Below are 24,982 nucleotides of genomic sequence, written 5' to 3' on the forward strand. Positions count from 1 at the left end.
TTCATTTCTGAGTACCTGACACCAAACACTACGCTAGGCACAGGACATTAATTACATTTTAAATCAATAAATGAATTAATTTTGTTTTTGGCACATGCAGCCCCAACGTTTCCTTTCAAGCAATAAGGTTAGAGGGCCAGAGGGGGAGGAAGGCGCCCTATGAACCATATTTCGCAGTTGTTGTAGATGAAGAAAGGGATGTGAGCACAGAAGTAAGTGTTCGTGGCATAACAGCGCGGCCTGTGGCACAGAGTCCTTGCAGGGACCCATGCTCTTATCTGGGCTGCGCTGCCCCACGCGGGTTAGGGTCCCCCCGCCCAGTCTGGAGGCCCGCCGCGCATGCGCAGATCGGGAGGGCGCGCGCCTGCCTTTACCCTTCCGCCCTCCAGGGGGCGCTGCGGCCCCGCTGCAGTCGCCGCCGCCGCCACCGCTCGCCGGGCCAGACCAGGGCGGCGCTGGCTGCCTCTCGGGGTGCAGGTCCGCCTCCGCCGCGCCGTGGGCGTGGGCTCCTGGCTCCCGGCTTCCGGAAGCGGCGGCCGCGGCGCGGAGCCGAGCCGGCGTCAATCGCCGGAGCTGCAATGCGCGGCGGCCGGAGGCCGTGATCGGAGCGGCCGGCCGGGCGGGGGCCGCTGCATGGCAGCGCGCTGAGGCGGCGGCTCCGGCTCCGGCTCCTCCGGGCGTGGCGTGGCGTGGCGGCGGCCGGGGGGATGCTGCTCAAGCTCCTGCAGAGACAGACCTATACCTGCCTGTCCCACAGGTATGGGCTCTACGTCTGCTTCGTGGGCGTCGTGGTCACCATCGTCTCCGCCTTCCAGTTCGGCGAGGTGAGTAGCGGCTCGGGATCCCTGGCCGAGGCGCCCCGAACGCGCGCGGCCCCCGACCCTCCGACCCCCGACCTCCGACCCCCGACCCCCTGCAGCCCTCGCCGAGCCGGGGACGCCGCGATTCCGGGCGCGCGTGCCCCCCGCGTCCCCGTCCTCCCTGCCGCCCCGAGGACCCGTCCCGGCGCCTGCCCTTCCCCGGAGGACTCGGGCCGGCTTTCTGCGTCTGGGGTCCAGATTTCGTCCCCCCAGTGGTTGGGGGGCGGGGCAGTAGGCACTCATTTTGCTGATTTCCCGGTGGGAAAACACCGGGGGCATTCTTCGGGGCCCCAAGGCTTTTGACTTTCGCCCTCAGGCCTTGAAGCTCCAGGAATCCCCTCCTGGGACCCGGAGTGGGTGTCTTTCCATTCCTCAGTGCCCATCCCTTTGCCCCGCGGGGGGGGGGGGTGCCACCCTTCTAATCTTTTCACCTTTGACAAAGGCACTTTAATCTTCTTAACTTAGTTCCTTCCCGGTTCTCAAAACTTCCTCCGAGGGCACGTGTGTTATTGCGGTGGGAATAGTGTAACTGGCTCAAAGTGTAAAGGACCCCGTGTGCAAGGGGACTTTTTTTTTTTTTCTTGCACGTTTGTTCAACTGTACACCGTCCGTGAGCCCCGCCGGCAGGTGTGCACACGCTGATGGGAGAGATCTCTGGGCACCTCCGTTTCCCTGTCCCCAGATCACCCTCACGTGACCCACGTGACCCGGGCACCTTAGATTTTGGACTCCATCCTTTAACCTCTTGGGAGCCAGCACCAGCCCTGGGATTATTTATGGGTTAGGGCGGCTCATCACTTAGATCCCAGGTCACACTAGCCCTGCCTTTGTGACTCTGCCTTTAGTTAACAGGACAGTAAAGTGGTTGGGTCAGGCTGTGAATTCCTCAGATGGTCCAAGCAACTGGTTTGGGAGGTGGAAACACAGGGGTGTAATGGATTTTGGGGCGTTCCAGATATACACTTTAAACACTTTTCATGACTGAAACAGCCCTTTGCTTTGGGTTGGGTAGTTATTTCATTATTGATGGTCTCGTACGGTATTTCTTTTTTTAAAATATGTTTTTGTTGATTTATAGAAAGAGAGAGGGAGAGAGAGAAACATCTATGCGGGGAAACATTGACAGGCTGCTTTTTGCACCCCCCCTACTGGGGATTGAGCTTGGAAACCCGGGCATGTGACTTTGACTGGGAATCTAGAGGTGAAGCTCATGGTTCACAGGTGGAAGCTCAACTACTGGACCACACCAGCCAGGTTGGTGTAGGCCTGTAGGGGCTCATAGAAATACATTTTATAAGTGAGGGTGAGAAAGTGCCCCAGACTTGTAAGTGGAATATGTTAACTCATATACCACCTGCTGTTCTATCTTTGTTTCATGTGTTGCAACGAAAGATAGTGACTGTATCTATGTATAGTTGTGTCTTATTGCTGATAAGATATTTTTTGGTCCCGAGTAATTTAAATGAGCTGTTTATTAAAACCCCAGTGTGAAGGTGACTTTAGAGGCATCGGTTGTTGGAATCTTTTATTTTATATATTAGAAGCCTGGTTATTTATTTACCAAAAGAAAGACTTTTGTCAGTCTTGAGGTGACCAGATCTCAGGGTCTGAAACAGACAAAAGAAATGAGAGGCAAAGAACGCCAACTGGCGGCATGCCCCTCTGCCACTGAGGCGGTTGTTAATTTGTGCAGCACAGTGGGAAAGAAGAACTGCCGGACGAGGCAGATCTGCGTCTGGATGCTGGTGCCATTCTTCGTGATCATGATAATAGTTAATGCGTAGTAGGGCATGATGGTGAGAATAGTTAATACATATCGATAGTTAATACAAGTGCTAGGCCTTCTCTTAACTGCCTTCACATTCACTCATTTGATCCTTACACCACCACCCCTGTGAGATGGCTACTATTATTACACCCATTTTACAGGTGATGAAACTGAGGCCCTTGCACAAGTTAATCTAGCCCAGCCTGTGGCAGAGCTGGGTTCAAACCACGGCAGTATATGGCTCCAGAGCTGTTCTGTTAAGCTCTTCATGGTCTCTCAAACAGCCCAGACTGTCCTTTGTTTGATCTTGGAAAGGATACTTAAGCTTTCTGAACCTCGGCTTCCTCAACTTTAAAGTGGAGGCAAGAATACCTTCCTTGCGGGTTTGATAGTGAGGACCAAGTAAGATCTGTATGTAAAATACCACACATAGTTCCTGGCACATAGCAGACTCCCACTAAATGGTAGTAACTACTGCTACTATTATTATTATCATCAACTGATTTATATCTTTAATCCTTATTTTGAAATAAGCTCTTGAAATAAGAATGCTGTCATCATACAGTTAATATTACCAACTTGTTAATTTCACTGATTGTTAGCTCTGAATTCATAATATTTTTTTCTTCCCTCTTTTTTTTTGTAAATATATTTTTATTGACTTTAGAGAGGAAGGGAGAGGGAGAGTTAGAAACATCAATGATGAAAGAGAATCATTGATTGCCTGCCTCTCACAGGTCCCCTATTGGGGATCGAGCCTGCAACCTGAGTATGTGCCCTTGATCAGAATCAAGCCTGAGACCCCTCTATCCACTGAGCCAAACCTTCCCTCTTAGAATAAGTGGGATTGGCTGTACACCCATCTAATTCTGAGACAGAAAAGTGGAAGTAAGAGGGAAGTATATCTATGTATATAAAAGTGTGATATGCAAATCAACCAACTGTAATATGCAAATCAACCAACGACAGAATGACTGGTCGCTATGATGGGTATTAACCACCAGGGGGCAGACGCTCAACGCAGGAGCTGCCCCCAGCCTTCAGGCCCCAATCACCTGATGGGGGATGGGGAACGGGGGGCGGGGGAGGTTTGAGGGATGCCTAGCAGCAGACTTGCAGTAGTGGGCGGGGCTAGCTGCTGGCAGCTGGGGAAGATAGCAGGCCAGGCCTGGGGGCCATATTGATGCATCAATGTCATGCACCGGGCCTCTAGTTTTCAAATATTTTTTAAAAATATATATTTTATTGATTTTGTACAGAGAAGAAAGGAGAGAGAGAGAGAGAGTTAGAAACATCGATGAGAGAGAGTCATGATCAGCTGCCTCTTGCACACCCCCTACTGGGGATTTGCCCGCAACCAAGGTACATGCCCTTGACCGGAATCGAACCCAGAACCCTTCAGTCCCCAAGCCGACACTCTATCCATTGAGCCAAACCGGTCTCGGCTCAAATATTTTTTTACTTTTCCCTTAAGTTCAACCCATGGGAACTCTGATTAACAAAAGCAGAGCTGGATCCACATCCACAGTGAGCACCCTCAAGCTGGGATCTAAAGTTCACTGAAGTTCATTGCCTTGGGGTGCGGGTAGCAGGTGGGAACTTGTCTGTTGAAAACTGGTTTTCTTGGGCAAGTGATGTGCCCTTGGGAGTCTAGCTTAACTATGCTCTCAAGACTCATTTTAGCTTAGAAAGTCCTGATTTTCAGTATTTGTCCTTTGCTAGTTGATATTGTATAGACTTTCAAACATGCTTTTGAAGTAAACAATGTATTAGTTTAGGACCATCATTACTTAGTTGAATTATTTACACACAAATCTATATTTCCTTATCCGAAACTTCTGAATGACCTTATAATTAAATAACGGTATCTTTTACAGCGGAACATATGACTGTTCACACTCAGTGTGGAAAATAAAGACTATAAATAACTTCCAGTAAGGTTAGGCCAAGTTTTGCCACCAAATAAGTTCAGGTCAGGTCAAGTTTTGCTGCCAAATAAGAAACAAAAAGGTTGTCCCTACTGAGAACTTTTTGTTTTTCAGGATTTGGATTTCAGGATTGCGAATAGGGGATTGTAGATCACTGCTGGGTGTGTATATATGTGCATGTGTGTCTGTGCGCCTGGTGTGTATGTGTGTGAAATACATCACTTCCTTACGTGCACTAAGTATGGGAACAAATATTCAAAAGTGAACTTCCATGAGGAAGTCAGATGGGTTCAGACAGAATCTGCTGTAGTGGATAGTAACTGTCCCTGCCCCCGCCACCCCCTCGTTTCTTTTGCTCACCCACCTTCTGCCCTTTTGGATGAGTAAGATTCTTGTTCAGTGAAAAGGAAAATTGAAAACTCGGTCCAGCCCGGCCAGTATGGCTCAGTGGTTGAGCCTTTAGATACCAGTGGTCTCTCTTTGGAGGGGTTTGGGAGAGATCCACAGCCCAGCCAACTATTAAAGTGGGGACCTTGTCTTATTCCCTGGTGTATTATTATCACTCAAATGAAAGGATAGAGATGACCTTAACCAACATCCCTTCAAGCTCTTTTCTAGTAAAGGTTTTTTTTTGTGTGTGTGTGTGAATCCTCACCTGAGGATATTTTTCCATTGAGGTTTATTTTTTATTTTTATTTTTTTAAGAGAGTGTGGATGGGAGGAGGAGAGAGACAGAGAGAGAAACATCGATGTGAGAGAGATACATCAATTGGTTGCCTCTTGCACGCACCCTGACCAGGGCCAAGGATCAAGCCTGCAACCAAAGTACATGCCTCGACCAGAATCGAACCCGTGACCTTTTAGTCCACTCTATCCACTGAGCCAAACCAGTTAGAGCAAGTTTTCTATTTTGATGCAGGCCATCTGTAGTTACCTCTTCTTTCTCATACATGATTTGTCTGATTGTACTTGTAGGGTGGAAGATGCTGTCAAAGACACAAAGAATTTTAGCTCATCCTTGACCATCTTTGTATATGTAGTTGGGATGAGGCCATGAGGACTGAGTAACAATAAAGGGAGTAGGTACCCAATAATCATTTAGAAAATCAGAGGACGGAAGGAAATTATGGATTGAAACATCCTAGAGGAAGCTGAGGCTTTTACAAGGAGCTTTTTTAGGGGGTGGGTTGGGGAGGGGGGTTATTAGTGGTTTAAAATTGCTGCTAGTATTAGCAGCGCTTGGTTGTGACCGAATCCCAACTCAGATGCGGCTTAAAAGAAAAGGTCGTTTTTGGACTGGTGTATTTGAAAAATTATAGGGCAAAACTTTGGCAGGGTTGGATCGAGGTGCCCGAGTGATGTCATCAGGAATCTCTTCCTGTCCCTGTTCTTCCCTTCTGTTGGTTTGGTTCTCAGGAGAGCTCTTCCCATGTGGAAACAAAGATTGCTGCCAGCAACTCTAGCTTCTGATCTACCACTTTAGTAAGCCCAGCAAAGGAAAGCTTCCTTCCTCAGAGTGGCAGCACGAGTGCCCTTGTTGTTCCCTTGTTAGCCACCTGGGCCAACCCCCAGAGCTAGGGCTGTGAGCCAGCTGTCAGTCTCCAGGCCCGAGTGAACCATGCGATCTGAGAGGGGTTCCCTAGAGGGACATCAGGAGGTTGTTATCAAAAGGGCCAGAGCAACAGATGTCCTAGACACTGGCTTGAGTCAAAATCCATTTCCTTTCCTGGTTCTGAGCGTTGACAATGTGACTGTGATAGCTGATAGCCCTCCACCTTGTTGTAGAGAAGATGAAAAAGTGGGTTGTTTCCATTTGTAATATCTTGTTAACTTCTTCGCCTGTGAATCTTGTGTTCTAAGGTGGGCAAATTAATATGGAGTTTTGTTAAGCACAGCTCAAGTGTGCCCTCATAAATCTTTCAGTAACGATTCAATATATATCGTTAACTTAATGTTGGTAATTTGATAGTTGCATTTGGTTTGACTTACTCTTGAGGTCTTAGTTTGTTGATCATGTTCATGGAATTTAGCATGTTGGCCCAGCCGGCATGGCTCAGTGGTTGAGTGAATATTGACTTATGAACCAGGAGGTCACAGTTTGATTCCTGGGTAGGGCACATGCCCGGGTTGCAGGCTTGATCCCCAGTGTGAGGGCTGCAGGAGCCAGCCAATCAACGATGCTGTGTCAACCACTGAGTCACACCAGGGAGCAATTTAATTTGAGTTTTACATGACGTGGAAGCCTTCCTAAGGAGATGAAGACCCAAAGAAGTGCTTACACCTGAATGTTTCAATGCGAGGTTTGATGAGTGGAGCATTGTGGTAGGACAAAATGGACATGAGCTGGTGAAACACGGGCTCATGATTTCCCTCTAGGGAACCCCTCTCAGATCGCATGGTTCACTCGGGCCTGGAGACTGACAGCTGGCTCACAGCCCTAGCTCTGGGGGTTGGCCCAGGTGGCTAACAAGGGAACAACGAGGGCACGTGTTCCCTGGCTAGGCAGGCCACCCGGGGCCAGCTTGTTCAGAATTCCCTTCAGCAGACAAGGATGGAGGCAAGGACGCTCCTTTCCTCCAGCTATGGAGAGGGCGCCTTTCACAGAAGGTCATATGACCTGCTTCAGGGGAAGGTCAGAGCATCCTTCCCATGCCTGCTCTTCCTCAGATTTCTTCAGCTTGAAATATTCATTATGCCAAGCTGCCGTGTTTTTAGGGACAGGTATCCTGATCCTTGTCAGCTCGGAGTGAGGGCGTGTGAGCTGATTCTGCCTAGCAACCACCTTTCCCTTGTCCTCAGAGCAGGCAGCAGCCAGTCCTTTCTATTTCCCAGGCGTGAGGCAGACGTGGCATCCACCCAATCGCAGGGACCTGTCACGGGCTCCCTAGGTCATACCACGGAGTCCTTTTCCTGGGCTTGAGGTGATGGGGAGAGTTCCACCCCTCCCCTTCCACTGAGGCGGAGCAGAAGTCACAGAACGCCCGCGGCAGCTTCCAAAAAACCCTCCTCTGGGCCTTTTCATTGTGATTTCGATGAGTTTTCAACCACCTCTTTAGGAAACTTGACATCTTGGATCCTCACTTCTTTTGGAAATGTGGTATCTGGCATTTTGACGCCTTAGATGAAACTTTTTATTTCTCTATGCACAAGCTTCTTTCTCAATAATGATTTGCCACTTCTGTACTCAGCATGCTGATCACAGAGATGTTCTCCTTCTTATCTTGGAATCCCTGTGTCCCAGCAGAGCACTTACTCAGTTGGTACATTCTTTGAGTGCAGTGCCACGCCCCTGGGCACAGAGTAGTGAACAGACAAGTTCCCATAGACAAGGAGTTTATATTCCGGTGGTGCATTCAGACATTAAATGCTACTTAATGAACAGTTGTGAGAAATGCTGCAAAGAAGTAGAAGGTGTTGTGGGAGAGACCTGCAGGGAGAACTGTCTGGTGGCTGGGTCAGGGAGATTTCAGAAAGGAAGGGAGAGGGAGAGAGAGAGAACCATCAGTGATGAGAGAGAGTCATTGATTGGCTGCCTGCTACATGTCCTCCACTGGGGATCTAGCCCACAACCCAGGCATGTGCCCTGACTGGGAATCAAACCGTGACCTCCTGGTTTGCAGGTTGACGCTCAACCACAGAGCCATGCCTGGGGGTGTTCTTGATGCGGTTTGAACTCAACTTGAAAGGGTAGAATTTCTGAGGCAGGGACAGAGGAGGGTAGGCCTACCGAATGTTCTCAACTGGGAGGTATTTTGCACCCACCCTAGAGGCATTTGGTAACGTTTGGAGAGATTGTGGGTTGCCGTGATTGGGGTGTAGTGTGGGATTGGTGTAACTAGCAATTAGTGGAGGTCAGAGATTCCGCTAAACATCCTGCAATACATAGCACCACCCTCACAGCAAAGATTATGCAGCCAAAAATGTTACTAGTTGTCGAAACTGGTTTGGCTCAGTGGATAGAGCATTGGCCTGCGGACTGAAAGGTCCTGGGTTCGATTCCGGTCAAGGGCATGTACCTTGGTTGCAGGCACATCCCCATTGGGGCGGGGGGGGGGGGGGGGGGGAAGGGTGTGCAGGAGGCAGCTGATTGATGTTTCTCTCTCATCGACGTTTCTGGCTTTCTATCCCTCTCCCTTCCTCTCTGTAAAAAAATCAATAAAATATATTTTAAAAAATGTTACTAGTGCTTGGGCCCTGGAACCATGAGAAGGTCTTGAAGATGGGGTACACATGTGAGAAGTCCATGTGGCTGGACGATGGAGAGCCTTGGTAGAATAGGTGTTCAGGATTTGAGTGTTTGTCCTGAGAACAATGGGATAACTTTCAAGGTTGTTATGTACTGGCATGTAGAAGGTGGAGGCCAGGGATGCTGTTGACCATCCTATGACGCACAGGACACCCCCATAACAAAGTTATCAGATCCTAAATGTCAATACAGCCAAAGTTGAGAAACCCTCAATTGGGACTGTTAGTTGGGAGCCTAGGGTTAGACCCGTATAGGGCATTTAAGAGAACTGAACCGACTTGAGAGATTTAGGGTGCAAGATAATCTGGCTTTTTTATTCCATTATGTGCCAAACACTCTGCTGACTTCTTGAGATACAAAAATGAGCAAGATGGACAAGCTCATTTGTCCACTCAGACTCAACTATAGATGCTTAGTGAATATTTGTTGAATAAATACATATACAATTTTTTTTCCTCACTAATTGTGATTAAGCTTTATTGAGGAAAGATGGTTTAAATGAGATGCTTCATGTATATGACACCTTGCATGGTACCTGGTGTAGGGTTCAGTAAATGCTAGCTAAATGCCACGTGTTGCGTCCTAGGACAGTTCTTCCCTTGGCTGTGATGCTTATGAAGGCAGCAGCAGGAGACCTTACTTCGGGGCTGGTGCCAAGGACACAGCGAAGAGTATATTAATCTTTCCTTGGAGACAGAGCAGAGAAGTTCACAGTGATTTCTTTATCTGACTGCTTTATTATGGTTTATATAAAAGCAGAGGGTGTAAGTTTATTAATTTAATACAGCTGGAACTATATAATACCATATGTTATTCTAGTTCATTCTAAAATGTAACAAACAAGTGGAGCTATAAAAGGTTATTCTCAATATATCTTTTGAAGTTCTTACTGTTCTTTAGATGGATTGTTCCAATCTCATGATCACATGCAGTATCTTAAACGGGTGAGTAATCAGCCCGGGTGTGATTTATGTGTGTACTAAATTAAGCAGAAGAATGTGATCTTTCAAAAATGTTACAGATTAAGTCACACTTGTACAGGGCGAGCCAAATGAATTCTACAATTGACTAAAATCCACACTGCCCATTTTAAAATTGCATCCTAAATTGTTTCCTCTTGTCCCGGCCAGGTAGTAGCTCAGTTGGTTCGAGCAGTAATTGCCAACCAGTGGTCTGTGGACCATTGGTGGTCCGGGAGGTCAAAAGGTTGGCAGCTGCTGGGTTGGAGTGCCATCCTGATACACCAAGGTTTCGGGTTCCATCTCCAGCCAGGGCACATACAGGAATCAGCCAATGAATGCATAATGTTTTTCTCTCTCTGTCTTTCTCTAAAGTGAATAAATGCATTTTTTTGTTGTTGTTGTTGTCTAAAGTTTTTCATATGTCTCCTTTTCCCCCAGTTGGACCCCCCCCTCCCCCCAGGAATAAGTACATTTAAACAATTTAAAATTTTTCTTTTTAAAAAAACATTGTTTCTTCTTTTAGGAGGGTTCTAGTTTTCTTTTCCCCCTTATATACCTCGCTTTCCCCCCTTCATTCCATTAACTTAATTCCCGTCTCTGATTAATTCCAAATTGGATAAAGCTTCTTTCCTAAAATTTCACAAAGTATTCATTTGGCAGAGGTTTATGGAGGTGTCACTCTACTGCTTGCTAGGCACATGTGTCAAACACAAGGCCCGCGGGCCAAATCCGTCCCGCCAGGCCTTGCAATGTGGCCCGCACCGCGCTGTCATCACTGCACTCCACTGCGTTTCCATCACAATGACAGTTTATGACTGTTCAGTAAACCATTCGGCCCACGATTTAGGCTGGATTTTAGATTTTGGCCCCTTCTCTGATTGAGTTCGACACCCCTATGCTAGAGACACAACGATGGTTCCGTTTCTTTCTGCTCTTGGAGAACTCACTCTCCGGACAGAGAGATGGACAGGCAGATAGACAATCTCAAGATGTAGTGTGATACCTTCAGCTGAAGATAGACGGTTGTTGGGTGTGGGCAGTTTCTTAGACAGGATGACATGTGACATGTGAGCTTGATCTTGAAGAAGCTGGCTTAGGGAAGAAAGGGGTTTGGGTGTTGGCTTAAACAGCACATTTATTTTCTTAATGATTCTGGAGATTGGAAGTCCAAGATCAGGGTGCTCAGCATGGTTGGTATCTAGGGAGAGCTCTCTTGCTGGCTTGCAAATGACCGCCTTCTTGCTGTGCCATCATATGCTGGGGAGAGAGGGAGGGAGGGAGAGAAGAAGGGAGGGAGAAAGAGAGAGAAAGAGAGAGAGAGAGAGAGAGAGCGAGCACGCGAGCGCGCGCACCCCTCTCAAGTGAAGGATGCTGTAGGTGTAGAGGTATATGTGTGGGAGGCACTGTCACCTTCTCGGGACTCAGGTAGTTCTGAAGGGCTGCAGCATACCCAGGATTGAAGATGCAGAGGCAGGCGGTAGCCACTTTAGGACTTGCCTACTGAGTGAGGCTAACAAATTTCGATTTATCCTGAAAAACTGAGAGTCATTCAAACAATTTAAAGCAAGAGAATGATGAATTAGGTCTCTGTTTAGAACGATTATTCTAGAGCAGTGGTTCTCAACCTTTCTCATGCCACGACCCTTTAATATACTTCCTCACATTGTGGTGACCCCCAACCATAAAATTATTTTTGCGACCCACAGGTTGAGAACCGCTAGCAGGGTCGCCTAAGACCATCGGAAAACACAGATATTTACATTACGGTTCATAGCAGTAGCAAAATTACAGTTATGAAGTAGCAACAAAAATAATTTTATGGTTGGGGGTCACCACAACATGAGGAACTATATTAAAGGGTCGGGGCATTAGAAAGGCTGAGAACCACTGCTCTAGAGGTAATGTGGACGGTGAATCACAGGTGGAAGAGAAGGGCAGCAGGAGGCCGTTGGGCAGTAAAAATACCACGCTGAGTGCAATGCTTCAGAATCAGCAGGTTTTCAATACTGATTTTTATAATTATACAAAGGCTTGAAAAAAAGGTGTGTCTGCTTTTGGAAACTGGCATTATCTCTTGCTGATTTAATGCTTGACTTTGGGCAAGTCTCTTTATTTATTTATCTCCCATGTGATGGTATTAGAAGGTGAGGTCTTTGGAAGGCGATTAGGTCACAAATGGAATAGTGAGCTCATAAGCGAAACCCCAGAGAGCTTCTGGACCCCTCCCACCATGCGAGGTGACACAGGAGCGGACAGCTGGCTGTGAATCTGGACGCTGGCTCTCACCACACACCAAATATGCCGGTGCCTTGGTATTTCCAGCCTCCAGAACTGTGAGGTGTAAATTCCTCTTATTTATAAGCAAGACAGGAAAACAAAATGAGCATGCTGAATCAGATGTGATTAGAGAATTCTGGTGACAAGCAGATAGGAGGAGGAAGAGGGTTGGTAGAAAAGATAAAGCTTAGAATATCTTTAAGATAGGGATCTTCATCTCAGTACACTTCAACACAAACTAAATTTATTTTTTGCAAACTAAATTTTGTTTTCAGAAACTATGCAGAACCTTTATAGTCTAAGAATAATGTAGACTTCTGATTATCAATGTGTGAAAAGCTCTGTCAGTGTTAGAGTTTTTACTACTTGAGGTTAGAGTTCCAACTCCTTAAGTATTATAGGACGGCATGTCACATTCTTTTGAAGATTGACCTAGTGACATGTGCTTGTACAGAGTTCTATGTCCTTGTGTGCCTAGTAGGCCTGCTGTTGTGTCTTCACAACTCTAACCCTTTAGTCTTTTTTATTTTTAAATATATTTTTATTGATTTCAGAGAGAAAGGGGGAGGGAGAGAGAGATAGAAACATCAGTGAGGAGAGAATCATCAATTGGTTGCCTTCTGTATGCTCCCTGCCCCCCTTGCTGGGGATCGAGCCTGGAACCCAGGCATGTGTCCTGACAGGAATCAAACTATGACCTCCTGATCCATAGGTCGACATGCAACCACTGAGCCACACCAGCCGTACTAGCCCTTTAGTCTTTACCTGACTATTTGGGAATGGATCCGAAAGCAGAAAGTTCTAGAGGGAAACTATGGAGTGGTAATCTGTTCCAAGTTGCCTTGTAAAACTAGTAGCCATATTCATTCATTCTAGAATGTTTATGTCCTAGCCAGTGTTTGCGGGAGCACCAAAGAGTCTTGGGTTCAATTCTTGGTAAAAGGCACATACCTGGATTGCAGGTTTCAACCCCAGCCCCAGCCCCAGCCCCAGCCCCAGCCCCAGCCAGGGCATGTTTGGGAAGCAACATTGATGTTTCTCTCTCTCTACCCCTTTCCCTCTCCTTTACCCTCCTCCTCTCTCCCTTTCTTTCACTCTCTAAAAATCAATGGAAAAAGTACCTTCCTGTGAGGATTAAAAATAAAAATAAAAAGTTGATTGATTTTATGTCAGGGATTGTCCAAAGATCTGGAAATAAAAATAAAAAGGTCAAGTTCCTGGCTTTGAGTTGCTCACAGATGTGTAGACACATATTTAAACCAGTAAGTTATACCGCAGCACTGTAAATGCTATCTTTAAGAGACATGTGAACAATTTGTATGTAAGTATTATACAGCCCTGTATGACCGGCATATCTCATTTACTCATCAAAACAGTCTTGTGAAATAGGTGGCATTAATTTCCTCATTCTACAGAAGAAGAAATTGAGAATAGAGAAGCGCTCTAGATTTTATCAAGTCCCAGATTTAAACTCATGTCTTCTGATTGTAAATCTTTCGAACTTTGCACTATACTAATACACCCGTTTTCTTCTTAATAATTACCTTCCTCCTTTTCTTAGCTGGGGAATTCCTCTGATGCAAAGAATTATGGGCTTTGCATCTCATTCAGCTACTGAGCCACACTGGCTGGGCAGTAATTCTTAACAACATTGTTTATGACATATTTCAGAACTCATGTAGTATTTTAATAAATAGTATTTCAGCTCATTGTTTTTTAAATTTTACCAACAAACTATCCTTAGTAGTATAGTGTAGAGAGGAGGTGGTCGTGTGTGTGTGTGTGTGTGTGTGTGTGTGTGTATGCATGCATGTTCATATGAGGTGGGGGTGGGTAGAATAGTTAAAAACGGCAAGCAAGAATTTTAAAAATGTATATATATATATATATATATATATATATATATATATATATATTTATTGATTTCAGAGAGGAAGAGTTAGAAACATCAACAACGAGAGAATCATTGATTGGCTGCCTCCTGCACATCCCCTACTGGGGATTGAGCCTGAAACCTGGTCAGGTGCCCTGACTGGGAATTGAACTGTGACCTCCTGGTTCATAGGTCAGTGCTTAACCACTGAGCCACACCAGCAGGCCTTTTCCAAGTTTTGAATGGATCATGTAGCCCCCTTAAAGCCCTCCAGTACCTCTGCTTCCCCTGGCACACAAGGCACATCCTAGTCCAGGCCCAGCGTCCTCTCCCAGCTGCATTTCCCTCCAGTTCCTACCGGTGTGTGCTCCAGCCAAAACCAGCTGTATAGTTGTCCTCAAACAACTCGAGTTTGCCGCTTTCAGCATTTGAGCATGCTCTTCTGGCACCGTCCTTTCTCTCTACCTGGTGACCTCATTCTCCCAAGACCCAATGCTCATATCACAGCCTTTTAAATCTCTTTGATTTTCATATGTATGAGACTATTCTTATCTTGTAATTTATTCATCTGGGTTGAGCACAGTGTCTGGCATATGGCAAGCACTGAGTAATAGATGGATTTTCATTGCTTTACCTGTTCTTTTAGCAATTCTTAATGAAATGAAAGTAGTAAACTCTTACTATTTGATGCAAATAAAACATTGTTTCTTGCCCAGGCCAGTGTGGCTCAGTTGGAGTCCCATACACCAAAAGGTTGTGGGTTAGATTCCCAGTTGGGGTGCATATGGGAGGCAACTCCACTTGCTGTTTCTCTTTCCCCTTTTACCTTTCCCCTCTCTCCCCCTCTCTCTAAAATTTCCTTTAGTGAAGATATAAAAACACACACATACACCCAAAACATTGTTGTTTTTTTCTTTGTCTTCTTTTCCCTAGGTGGTTCTGGAATGGAGCCGGGATCAATACCACGTTTTATTTGATTCCTACAGAGACAATGTTGCTGGAAAGTCCTTTCAGAATCGGTGAGAAAAGATACATTTTGGAGATTTTATTTTTAGTTAAATGATAAGTTAGGAAAGCACCCATGTTTAAATATAGCAGTCAAGGGATCTCTCCAAGTTGTAGATGTGGTTTAACTTATTCAAGACTCCTCCCATCTGAAGGAGCCTTGTAATGCATCCTCACATTTTTTATTTTATTTTATTATTTTAAAAAAAAAACATTTCTAAACTATATATATATATCTTATTGATTTTTCACAGAGAGGAAGGGAGAGGGATAGAGAGTTAGAAACATTGATGAGAGAGAATCATCCATCAGCTGCCTCTTGCACACCCCCCACTGGGGATGTGCCGCAACTAGGGTACATGCCTTGCCCGGAATCGAACCCGGGACCCTTCAGTCCTCAAGCCAACACTCTATCCACTGAGCCAAACTGGTCCCGGCAAATCCTCACATTTTTTAGATGGAAAATCTGACTCCCAAAGAGTAATGCTGCCTTGCAGTTTGTTGAGTACTTTGTTACATGATCTCATTGTATGCTGCCCCAGTTCCAGGAGGTAAAGGTAATTTCATCCCCCTGAAGGATGAGGGAACTGAGTGGCTACTCTGCAGCTGTTCTGAGCCCTGACCAGTATTCTCTGGTTGACGTCACTTTGTTAACGAGGGCCATTCCCATGGTCGCCACCGGGACTGGACCTCACCTGTCCCTGTGGCCACCACATCTTGCTGTCTTGCTATGGGAAGGAGCAAACAACCTCCAGGTTGGATCTTTGGCTCCTTAAGGTCAAGCTTCTTGGTGCGGCCATTCTTGAATGCTGCCTTCAACCTCTCCTTTTCTTGAAGAGTTTTCTTCTCTCACAAGACATTGGGAGCAGTCTTTACCAATCCCTTCCTTCCCTTCTTGCAGTTGAAATGAATTGCACAGGCTCTGTTCATTGTTTGTCTATAAATCTATTATTTATATTGTTTTATATCATAAAAGCAATAGATGTCTCTGGTGAAAGCAGTTCAGCAATACAGAAAAATAGAAAGTAAAGCCTCTCTCTGTTCCATTCTGGATTTTCCCACTCTCAGGAACCACCGTTAATGAATTTTTGTTTTGGATTCTTCTGGTGATCATTCCATCTTTAAAATCAAAAGTCTTCCCCTTTTGATTTATTCACTTTGTGCAGTATCTATTGACTCTCCTTTTCATTATAATGGCACACAGCAAATCAATACAGGGGAAGGAGCAAGAGGGGACCAAAACAAAAGGGAGGTAGCTACCGAGGTACTTAACTTCACAGAAGAACTTGGTCTAAATGTCAGAAGTCATAACCAGAGATTATGACTGTCATTATCCCTTGAGGATAGAACCCATAAATCTACTCACTGAATCAGAAAATCCAATGAAACTACAAGTAATAATTGGTGTTCATTGGCACACTTGGACAGTTTTCTAAGAACTTCTAGATTCAATCACTGAAGCTTAGAAGCACTCCCTATCCCTCTGCTCTCTTGTTATGAGAACCTAGTGATTTCTATCAAGTAAGAAGTTTTAAAAATAACTGCTAATTAGGTCTATGCATTGTTTTTTTTAAAAAAATACATTTCTTATTGATTACTAGAGAGAAGAAGGAAGAGGAAGAGAGAGATAGAAACATCGATAAGAGAGAAACATTGATCAGCTGCCTTCTGCACTCCCCCTCCTGGGGTTTGAACCCACAATCTGTATATGAACCCTTTACCAGGAATCAAACCAGTGACCTCTTGGTGCATGGGCTAATGTTCAACCATGTAGTCACACTGGCTGGTCTGGATGTATGCACTATTATAGTTCACACCATATCAATGAAGAGGGCTTGTGGGATTTCTTGAGTTGACCTAAAGCTTTACTCTTTGCTGTGGTCCTTAAATGAATGACACCCAGACTTTGCTTCTTTAATGAAGATGGAATCAGTCTTACTCTGTTTTAGATCCTGTGATATAACTATCTGCTGTAAAGAATTTTGTAGTCTAGTAGGGGAGGTAACTTGTAGCCGAGTAACTAGTGGAGTAAGGAAACTAGATCTTTCTCTTAGGATCTCTTAAAACAGAAGTTTATGAAGATCTTGGGTACCTGTGAAATAAAAACTATTTTTGTAACCATACTAAGGTGCCATTTGCTATTTTACTGTGTTGACATTAGCATTGGTGGTATAAAAGCAGTGTGGGTAACATTGCCACACCTTAGCATGAGTCATTGTATTCTCTACCACCTCATATTTGCAGGTGCAAGAGAAACTTAGTTTACTTAAAAATACTTATGATAAAGCAGTAAAAAATTATTAGTTTGATTGTATCTTGGCCCTTTGAGTAAGTATGCCTTTAATGTGTGAGAGGAAAGGGGAGGCAGTCCTAAAGACCTGACTGCATGGGGATTGTCTTGAGGAAAAGCCACATGGTAATTGTTTGAGTTGTGGCCTGAACTAGCTCTTCTGTTCATGGAACACCATTGTTATAACCTGAAAGGACAAATTCAAGTATGATTATCAGACTTGGTTATTTGGCAAGAATTTTCTTGACAATGAACAAGCGATCCTGTCTCTTGAAGAAAAAATAGTATTTGTTGCCAATGATAAAGCTTAAACTTTCAGATGAATATTAGAATTTTGGAAAACACATTTCCACCACTGTGAGCTTAGCCAGCTTCACAACATTGTAGGCTTCTCTGAGTAGATTTGTAATTATCCAAAACAATCCCCATTATTAATATTATATAAGAAAAGTAAGGCAATGTGTCACCATTTGGCAGATCTGCAAAACTCTATACTCTGTTATTCTGTAGGTAACTAGTACATTGATGTTACAGACTTTTGCATGGGTGAAAGAGCCATTATTCAAAGGGAAAGAAAGACCAATGGATTTGAATATAAAAGCACAAAAAATTTATGTTTCCAATTCCATATTGCAACTAATTTTTAAGAAACTACCACTTTTTTTGGTTTAGCAGCAAAAAAATATTCCTCTTTCCAACTTCATATCTGTTTGAGCCTGGGGTTTTTTCATACACTTCAACCAAAACAACGTAAGGGGGTCAGACAGAATACAAGAGATTGGAGGTGTTTGCTTTCCTCTTCTGAGTCTCTGAAGAGATTTGCAGAAATGTAAAACAATGCCTTTCTTCTCACTAAATTTTGTTGTTGTGGGAAATAGTTATTTTCATTAAAAAAGTTATTCATACGAATAGTTAACGTGAATAGTGAAGTGGTTTATTTTGTTTTAAAATGAGTTACTATTTTAAAACTTAACTTAAAATATCTTAGGTGTGCATAGTTATAACCTATAAGCAAAAACTTTTTTGGGGACCTTAATAATTTTTAAGAGTGTGAAGGGTCTGAGACTAAAAAGTTTGAGAACCATTTCCTTAATGTAGCAATTTTCAAACTTTATTACTATGTACCAGAATCTCAAGGAAGGCTTTCTCCCCGGCCCAGAAGTGCCTAAGTCCGTAGGTCTCAGAGGGGCTTGGGGAATTTTCATTTCTAGCGTGTTCACTGATGATACTGTACTGCTGGTCTGATGACCACACTTTGAGGACTATTGCATGAACGAATTCTTAATGAAATAGAATTCCCCTACTTCTTCAGTTTTCATTTTAGTAACACTGAGTTTTCTAAGGAAAGCTCAATATGGATTGTCTTTTTTCTTAACCATTTATTGAGTACCTACTCAACCTACTGTGCCTTCTGCTGTGCTGAGTGCTGATGGTGCAGCCGTATAAATCCCTGCCCCGAGCACTTCACAGCCTTTAGAAGGAAAACTAGCTTAGAAAACACAAATACTGAGGTCAGCAGTTGTAATCAAATTCTTCTTCTGTTTCTGAAGAAAGTTTTTTTATGTGATAAATATTTCTTTCCTGCTTTTCAATTGCATTAAAATGTACCGTAGTTTGATTTTTATGCAGGGGTATTTCTAAGTTGCATAATTCTGATGGTGACAAGTAAATGGGTCATATATAACATATCATATGTTCTAATATATTTTAGAATATCATAATGTTTTTAGAAAGTTTCATGATTTTGCTAGTTTTTCTATACGTCTTTTTCATGTTGTTTGCCCTGAATGGGAAAAAATCCCATTCTATATGTCAGTAACAAGAGAATATATAAATTATGTACTGCTAATTGTGAGGCCTTATGTTTGTTTGGGGCTCAATTTTGTGTACTCTAAATTGTAGATATTAGATTAAATATAAAATCTCTCCCAACTTTTTGGTTCTGAGATACTATTTAAGTTCTAAGTTTTTTTTGTTTTTGTTTGTTTTTACCTACTTTTCATTTAATCTAAACTGATTAAAATAAAAGTTGTGTCACTGTCATCACAGCTTTGGTTTTGAGTCATAGATGATTGATAGTCTTCAAACTAAGATAGACTTCCTTCTAGTCTGGAAACTAAGATAGTGATCTCGTGGTTAGAATGAAAGATTCACACTCACTGTGACCGTGTCTAATAGGAAAATAATTGACTCATTGACCCAGAGTAGATCACGTGGTTTCATTAGGTTTGTTAGTTTAACACCAAAGAATTAAATTGATCTTAAAGTCTTAGAAGAGCCAGTACATAAATGCATTATGTACTTACATTGTTTCCCTCATTTGAATATGTATGGATATCTCTTGATTCTACTTTAAAAATCTTTAATAGCAGATAAGTACTTTTATAGGAAAGCTTTGGAACGTACAGTTCCTTTTTTTCTTTTTTTTAATTTTTATTTTATTTTTTATTTTTTTACATATTTTAATGATTTTTTTTGCCCCCCTCCTTCCCTCCCACATATTCCCTCCCTCCCCAGAGTTTTATGTCCATTGGTTGTACTTATATGCATGTATACAAGTCCTTCGGTTGATCTATTATCTCCCCCAGATTCTCCTTTTTTTTCTTGTTAAAATATTTTTAAATTAATTTATTTAAGCAGTTTTTTAATTTTTCAGTCTAAGCAACCCCAAGAAGTAGGAGTAGGGTGACCCCAGATAATTTACAGGAGGGTAATGTGAGGCTTTTTTTTTTTTTTAATGGAAAAGACCAATGTATGTTGAGGGAATGAACTAATACTTATTTAATTAACAGGTATATATTATACCCGGTGTACCAGGCACTGTTCCTAAGCATGCAGTGATGAATAAGCAGAACTCATATAGAACTGACATCTTAGTGGGAAAGTTTTTGTTTTGTTACTTAAAAATGTGAACTATTATGTACATATAAATCAGCACTTTTCAAAGTGAATTTTCAGATCAGCAGCATTGGCTTCACCTTATTAGAAATGTGAATTCCGGGGCCCCAGGCCAGACCTAGTGAATTGGGCATTCTGGGGATAGAGCCCAGCAGTCTGTTTTACAAGGAGATTGTGATTCCTGCTAGCATTTGAGAACCATTGGCCCAGATGTATGCAGAAAAGACCCATCTGAGGAAGCTTTTTGCACACCATTATGGTGGAAGAGAGAGCTGAAGATAAAGGGAAGAGAGGAAATAATGAAGCAGGGCACAGAATGCTTATCATTTTGGCCCAGAATACGCATCCAGACTGGAAAGATAGACACTAAAAAACAGTCCGACACAGTGTGCTAAGGATTCCTTAGTGAACAAAGCACAGTGGGAGCTGCGTACTGAGCAGTACATGCTCTTTGTGGGAGCAGTGGGAAGAGGGCGATTGGGAAGGAGGAAGTGGTTGAAAGAAGCATGAAAGAAAGGATATTTCAGGCAGAAGAGGAAGCATGTTCAAAGGCACAGCAGCCTGCAAGGTCTTATCCTGTTTGGGTAAGGCCATACATTGGAGTATCTAGAAAACAAGGTGCAGAGTGTGCAGGAGTTTAGATGTTAATTTACAGGCAGTGGTGAACCTTGACCCATGAGGGTTGGTAGATGCTAGTCTAGCCATCACACGTGTCTGAGTGTGAGGTGATTCCTCATTTTCCCATGAAGCCCTTCGTCCCCTGGGACCTCTTTCCCCCACCTCCTCTTCTGTTCTTCCCTTTGCTCCCATTGCTTCTGCCCTGGCCTCTGACCATGCCCATAGGTGTCTGCCTTGGGCATTTGCACAGGGCATTCCCTTCCTCTGGACCATTCTTCCCCCCGTTACCCACATGGTTTACTTCCTCCCTTCGCATCTCTGCCGAAATGCCACCTTCCAGTGAGGCTGTTTCTGATTTCCCCGTTTCACACTGACCTCCCACATAGACACACTCTGTATCCCCATTGTTTGTGTTGTTTTCCCATAATGACACCGGCCAGCATCAGACTACATTTGGTTTATTTCACGTCTTCACCTTTCTAGAATGTAAGCTCCATGAAAGCACAGGTTTGAGTTTTGTTTTATTTACTGCTGAATCCCCAACATCCAGAACAGTGCCTAGCACATACTGAGTGCTCGGCAAACACTTATTCACTGAATGAGTAGACACTCCTTTCCTCATCTCACTTGCTTTTTTTTTTTTTAAGCTAATTTTTATTGATTTCAGAGAGGAAGGAAGAGGGAGAGAGAGATAGAAACATCAATGATGAAAATTATTGACTGCTGCCTCCTGCATGTCTCTACCCCTCCTCCCCCCACTGGGGACTGAACCCACAATTCGGACATGTGCTCTTGGCCGAATCGAACCCAGGACCCTTCAGTCCATAGTCTAATGCTCTGTCCACTGAGCCACACCAGCTAGGGCTCACTTGCTTCTTTTAAACTAAAACTTGTCACTTCTTTTTTCCTTCCTTTTTTAATAGGAAAGATTTACCCACCAAACCACATTTATTTTCCATGAGATAATTAACCCTGTGCTGCATGGTATGATTGTAGCCACAAGCAAAGACTGATGTTTTGACTAGGCTCTTGAGCCCTTTGTACTGTTGTGGCCCTTAACCCATGCCTGCCTGTGAGGAAAACAAAAGGAGAGTAAGCTTTGATCCTTGGCAAACACACACACACACACACACACACACACACACAAAGCTGTACCATTACCATTACTTGGAAAAGACCAAACTATACACAGAATCATCAAAAGTATATGTCATATGTCACTGTGAACTCCTGTGTCATAGCTCTAGAGCAGGCTCTGAAAGATGGGTAGGATTGGGTAAGTTGATGAAAGAAAGGGAAAGAAAGCTTTTATCCTGAGTACAACCTGAACAGAAACACTAAGATAAGGTTTAGAAAGGACACTCAAGAATTAAAAACAAACTCTCCCTCCCTCCCCCCCCCACACACAAAAGAGCAAAACAACAACAATAATATAACAAAGAATTAAAAGCCTATCTGACTCCTTATTTTGAGGATAATGAGGGGGAAACAAAGCTCAAATTTGAAGGGCTCAACACACACACACACACACGTTCTGTACTAGTGTCTCAGAAATCGTTGGCTCATTCAGCTCCTTTGTGCCAGGCACTCTTCTAATCCATTGGGTGTTTCAGGGAATAAAACGGAAGTTTCCTGCTTTGTTGGAGCTTACATTCTGAGGGAGGGACATTCTAGGACTTGGGGACAGCAAGGAACAGGAAGGAAGGCTACAGCATTCAATAGAGCTAGGTCTTCATTCTGGACTGCTTGATAACTCAGGTCATTTTAAGCTTCTAATTCTTTTCTATGTTTAGCTGCATTTGTTTACCAATTTTCACTAAACTGAGAACGTATCAGTTTGATGTGCACTTTTAAGACACCCCCCCACACACACACACACACACACACACTAAATGTGGAGTGATCGCAGTCTCTTTACAAGGTGGTTGTGAGGACCAAATGATGCCAACTACATAAAGTACATAAACTGCATAAAGTTCTCCAGCATGTATTCATCCCTCAGCTCCAGTTTGAAACGTGCAATTCTGTGATATATGCCCTGCTGGAATTACCTTTTCATTGTTTTTTTTTTTTTTCATGACCTCTACGTTTAAACCTGGCATACTCTTCAAATATATTGGAAAAATGCATATAAGCTTGAGGACTTGTGGGTCTTCCCTAGGCTCTGTCTGCCCATGCCGATCGACGTGGTGTACACCTGGGTGAATGGCACCGACCTTGAACTACTGAAGGAACTGCAGCAAGTCAGGGAACGGATGGAGGAGGAGCAGAAAGCCATGAGGTAAAGCTGATATTTGAAAAGCAAAACACAACATTCTACAAGTAACAGTACAGCTCAGAGGGGTAAGGTGGCATTTGCGAAGCCATCCAGACAAAAATCTGCATCTCAAATGTATGCTATTTCAAGGTCTTGGCAGCCATATGTCTCACCTTTGTTTCTCGGTGCCTACAGAGGACTCAGCCATTTTGGTGAGATCCTGGCCTCCCTTTGTTAGATGTCATTTTAGACCGTGGCACTCCATGGTGGCCTTGGTCTCTGAGGGGCCTCACGGTGGAGGAACCTCCCAAAGGAACCCTGGTTTCCCACTCACTCAGTCTGAGTCCCAGGCATCCTCAAGAAGTGAGGTTTTAGTACATCAAATAGCTATACAGTGCGTTAGGGTGGCCCCTTGAAAAAGAAAACAGGCCTATAGATTTAAATTTTCTCCATTCAATAAAGGCAGTAAAAATATATTGCCTTTTAATATCAATTAATATACTATGGAACTAGAAACTTGGTAATTCTTTTCAATGTGTAATTTGACCATTTTATTTACTTTATCTGGGAAAGATAGGTACAGTGGGTTTCTGGAGAGCCTTCTGAGCTAGGGACCTCACTGATGTAACCTCCTCTGATTCCTCAGGAGTGTTTGCTGAGAACTTCTCCATTCACTCCTTTGTGAGCGTTATGGTGCCAGCCAATCACAGGTCATTGGCTAGGTTATACTGCAACTAATAGTCTTCCTCTCAGTGTTAGAGAAAGATGGAAGACCTTCCCAGGGCATGAAAACAGCTTTGATAGCCTGGTACCATGGTCTGCTAGTATCGTAGTAGTCAGCAAACTGCGGCTCACGAGCCACATGTGGCTCTTTAGCCCCTTGAGCATGACTCTTCCACAAAATACCATGGCCTGGGCGAGTCTATTTTGAAAAAGTGGTGTTAGAAATTTAAGTTTAAAAATTTGGCTCTCAAAAGAAATTTCAATCGTTGTACTGTTGATATTTGGCTCTGTTAACTAATAAGTTTGCCAACCACTGTAAAGATGTAAAAGCTTCTGTTTTAAGTAATCTGTCATGATTACTGTGGAAGGCACATGATATTATTTGTTGATCAGATGTCATTAAATGTATAATTTCATAATGTACCTTAAATGTCGTGAGCATTAGAGTACTTCCAACTGGTTAGTTCCAGTGGAGTAACTGAGAAAATCAATGTTGTAAGTCATCTCTTATTCACATTTAGGGCCAGCACTGGTCCATGCATGTGTAATGAAATGTGTCTGCTTTCTTTAGAGAAATCCTTGGGAAGAACACAACAGAACCAACTAAGAAGAGGTAAGCAGTTTGATTTTTCTGTCAGGAATAAAAATTTGAAGGACTAAAGTGAAACTTCCAGGTTTGCACTTGTTTCTGTTGGGAACACAGCATTTTGTGTTAACTTTTACTCCTATTCAATCCCTCTTCGGTTAATTTTTGACCCCCAAATTACTATGCATTCATTAGGTGGGAAATTTTGCAGTGTCAAAGGTGTAGTTGATTGAGGACTCTGGTTATTTGGGTTGTAGCCAGCTAACCAAAGCTTTATCACTTTTTGTAAGAGTTAAGAAGGTTTTTCTTCTCTGTCATTCGCATTAATCTGTCTTGGTGTACAGTTCTCTTGGTTCACTTAAACTCTTAACTCCAGTGTTTCATTTATATCCATTATTTAATTGTGTGCTTAATGTATATTTCCTTACCTTTAAATTCTGTCCAAGTTATATGTCTTTTTTTTTTTTTTTAAAGTTGTATGTCTTATATTTGAGGGCTAGGAAGGGAATTTAGCTCAGTGACAAAAATCTGATAGAACTATCTTGATTTGAATCATACCTGATTTAGATCCTTAAAACAGGACTGTCTCCCAGAGAAGTGGAAATCTTTGTTAATGACCACTTCCCCACTTAACAGACTTAAAAATAAAAGAATTATTCATAGAAAATTGATCCTGAGCAATTCTGAGATC

General features: G+C 43.4%; 1 protein-coding gene across 5 annotated transcripts in view; it reads left to right on the forward strand.

Moving 5' to 3' along the window:
- The first annotated feature begins 436 nt into the window (after positions 1-436).
- GNPTAB (N-acetylglucosamine-1-phosphate transferase subunits alpha and beta) overlaps positions 437-24,982 on the forward strand; it is a 52,633-nt gene continuing 28,087 nt past the window's right edge. Inside the window, exons 1-4 of one of the 5 annotated variants that reach the window (XM_036459114.2) lie at positions 437-824; positions 14,848-14,933; positions 22,887-23,006; positions 24,277-24,318. In XM_036459114.2, coding sequence (XP_036315007.1) covers positions 708-824; positions 14,848-14,933; positions 22,887-23,006; positions 24,277-24,318 — 365 coding nt within the window. In that variant the 5' untranslated portion in view covers positions 437-707. Of the gene's footprint in view, positions 825-14,847; positions 14,934-22,811; positions 23,007-24,276; positions 24,319-24,982 lie in introns of those variants that run through there. The other 4 variants (XM_045587593.1, XM_036459112.2, XM_036459113.2 and 1 more) reach the window with 4 other exon arrangements.

This window comes from Pipistrellus kuhlii, unplaced genomic scaffold (genome assembly GCF_014108245.1).
Source record: "Pipistrellus kuhlii isolate mPipKuh1 unplaced genomic scaffold, mPipKuh1.p scaffold_m20_p_3, whole genome shotgun sequence".
NCBI classification, from domain to species: Eukaryota; Metazoa; Chordata; class Mammalia; order Chiroptera; family Vespertilionidae; genus Pipistrellus; species Pipistrellus kuhlii.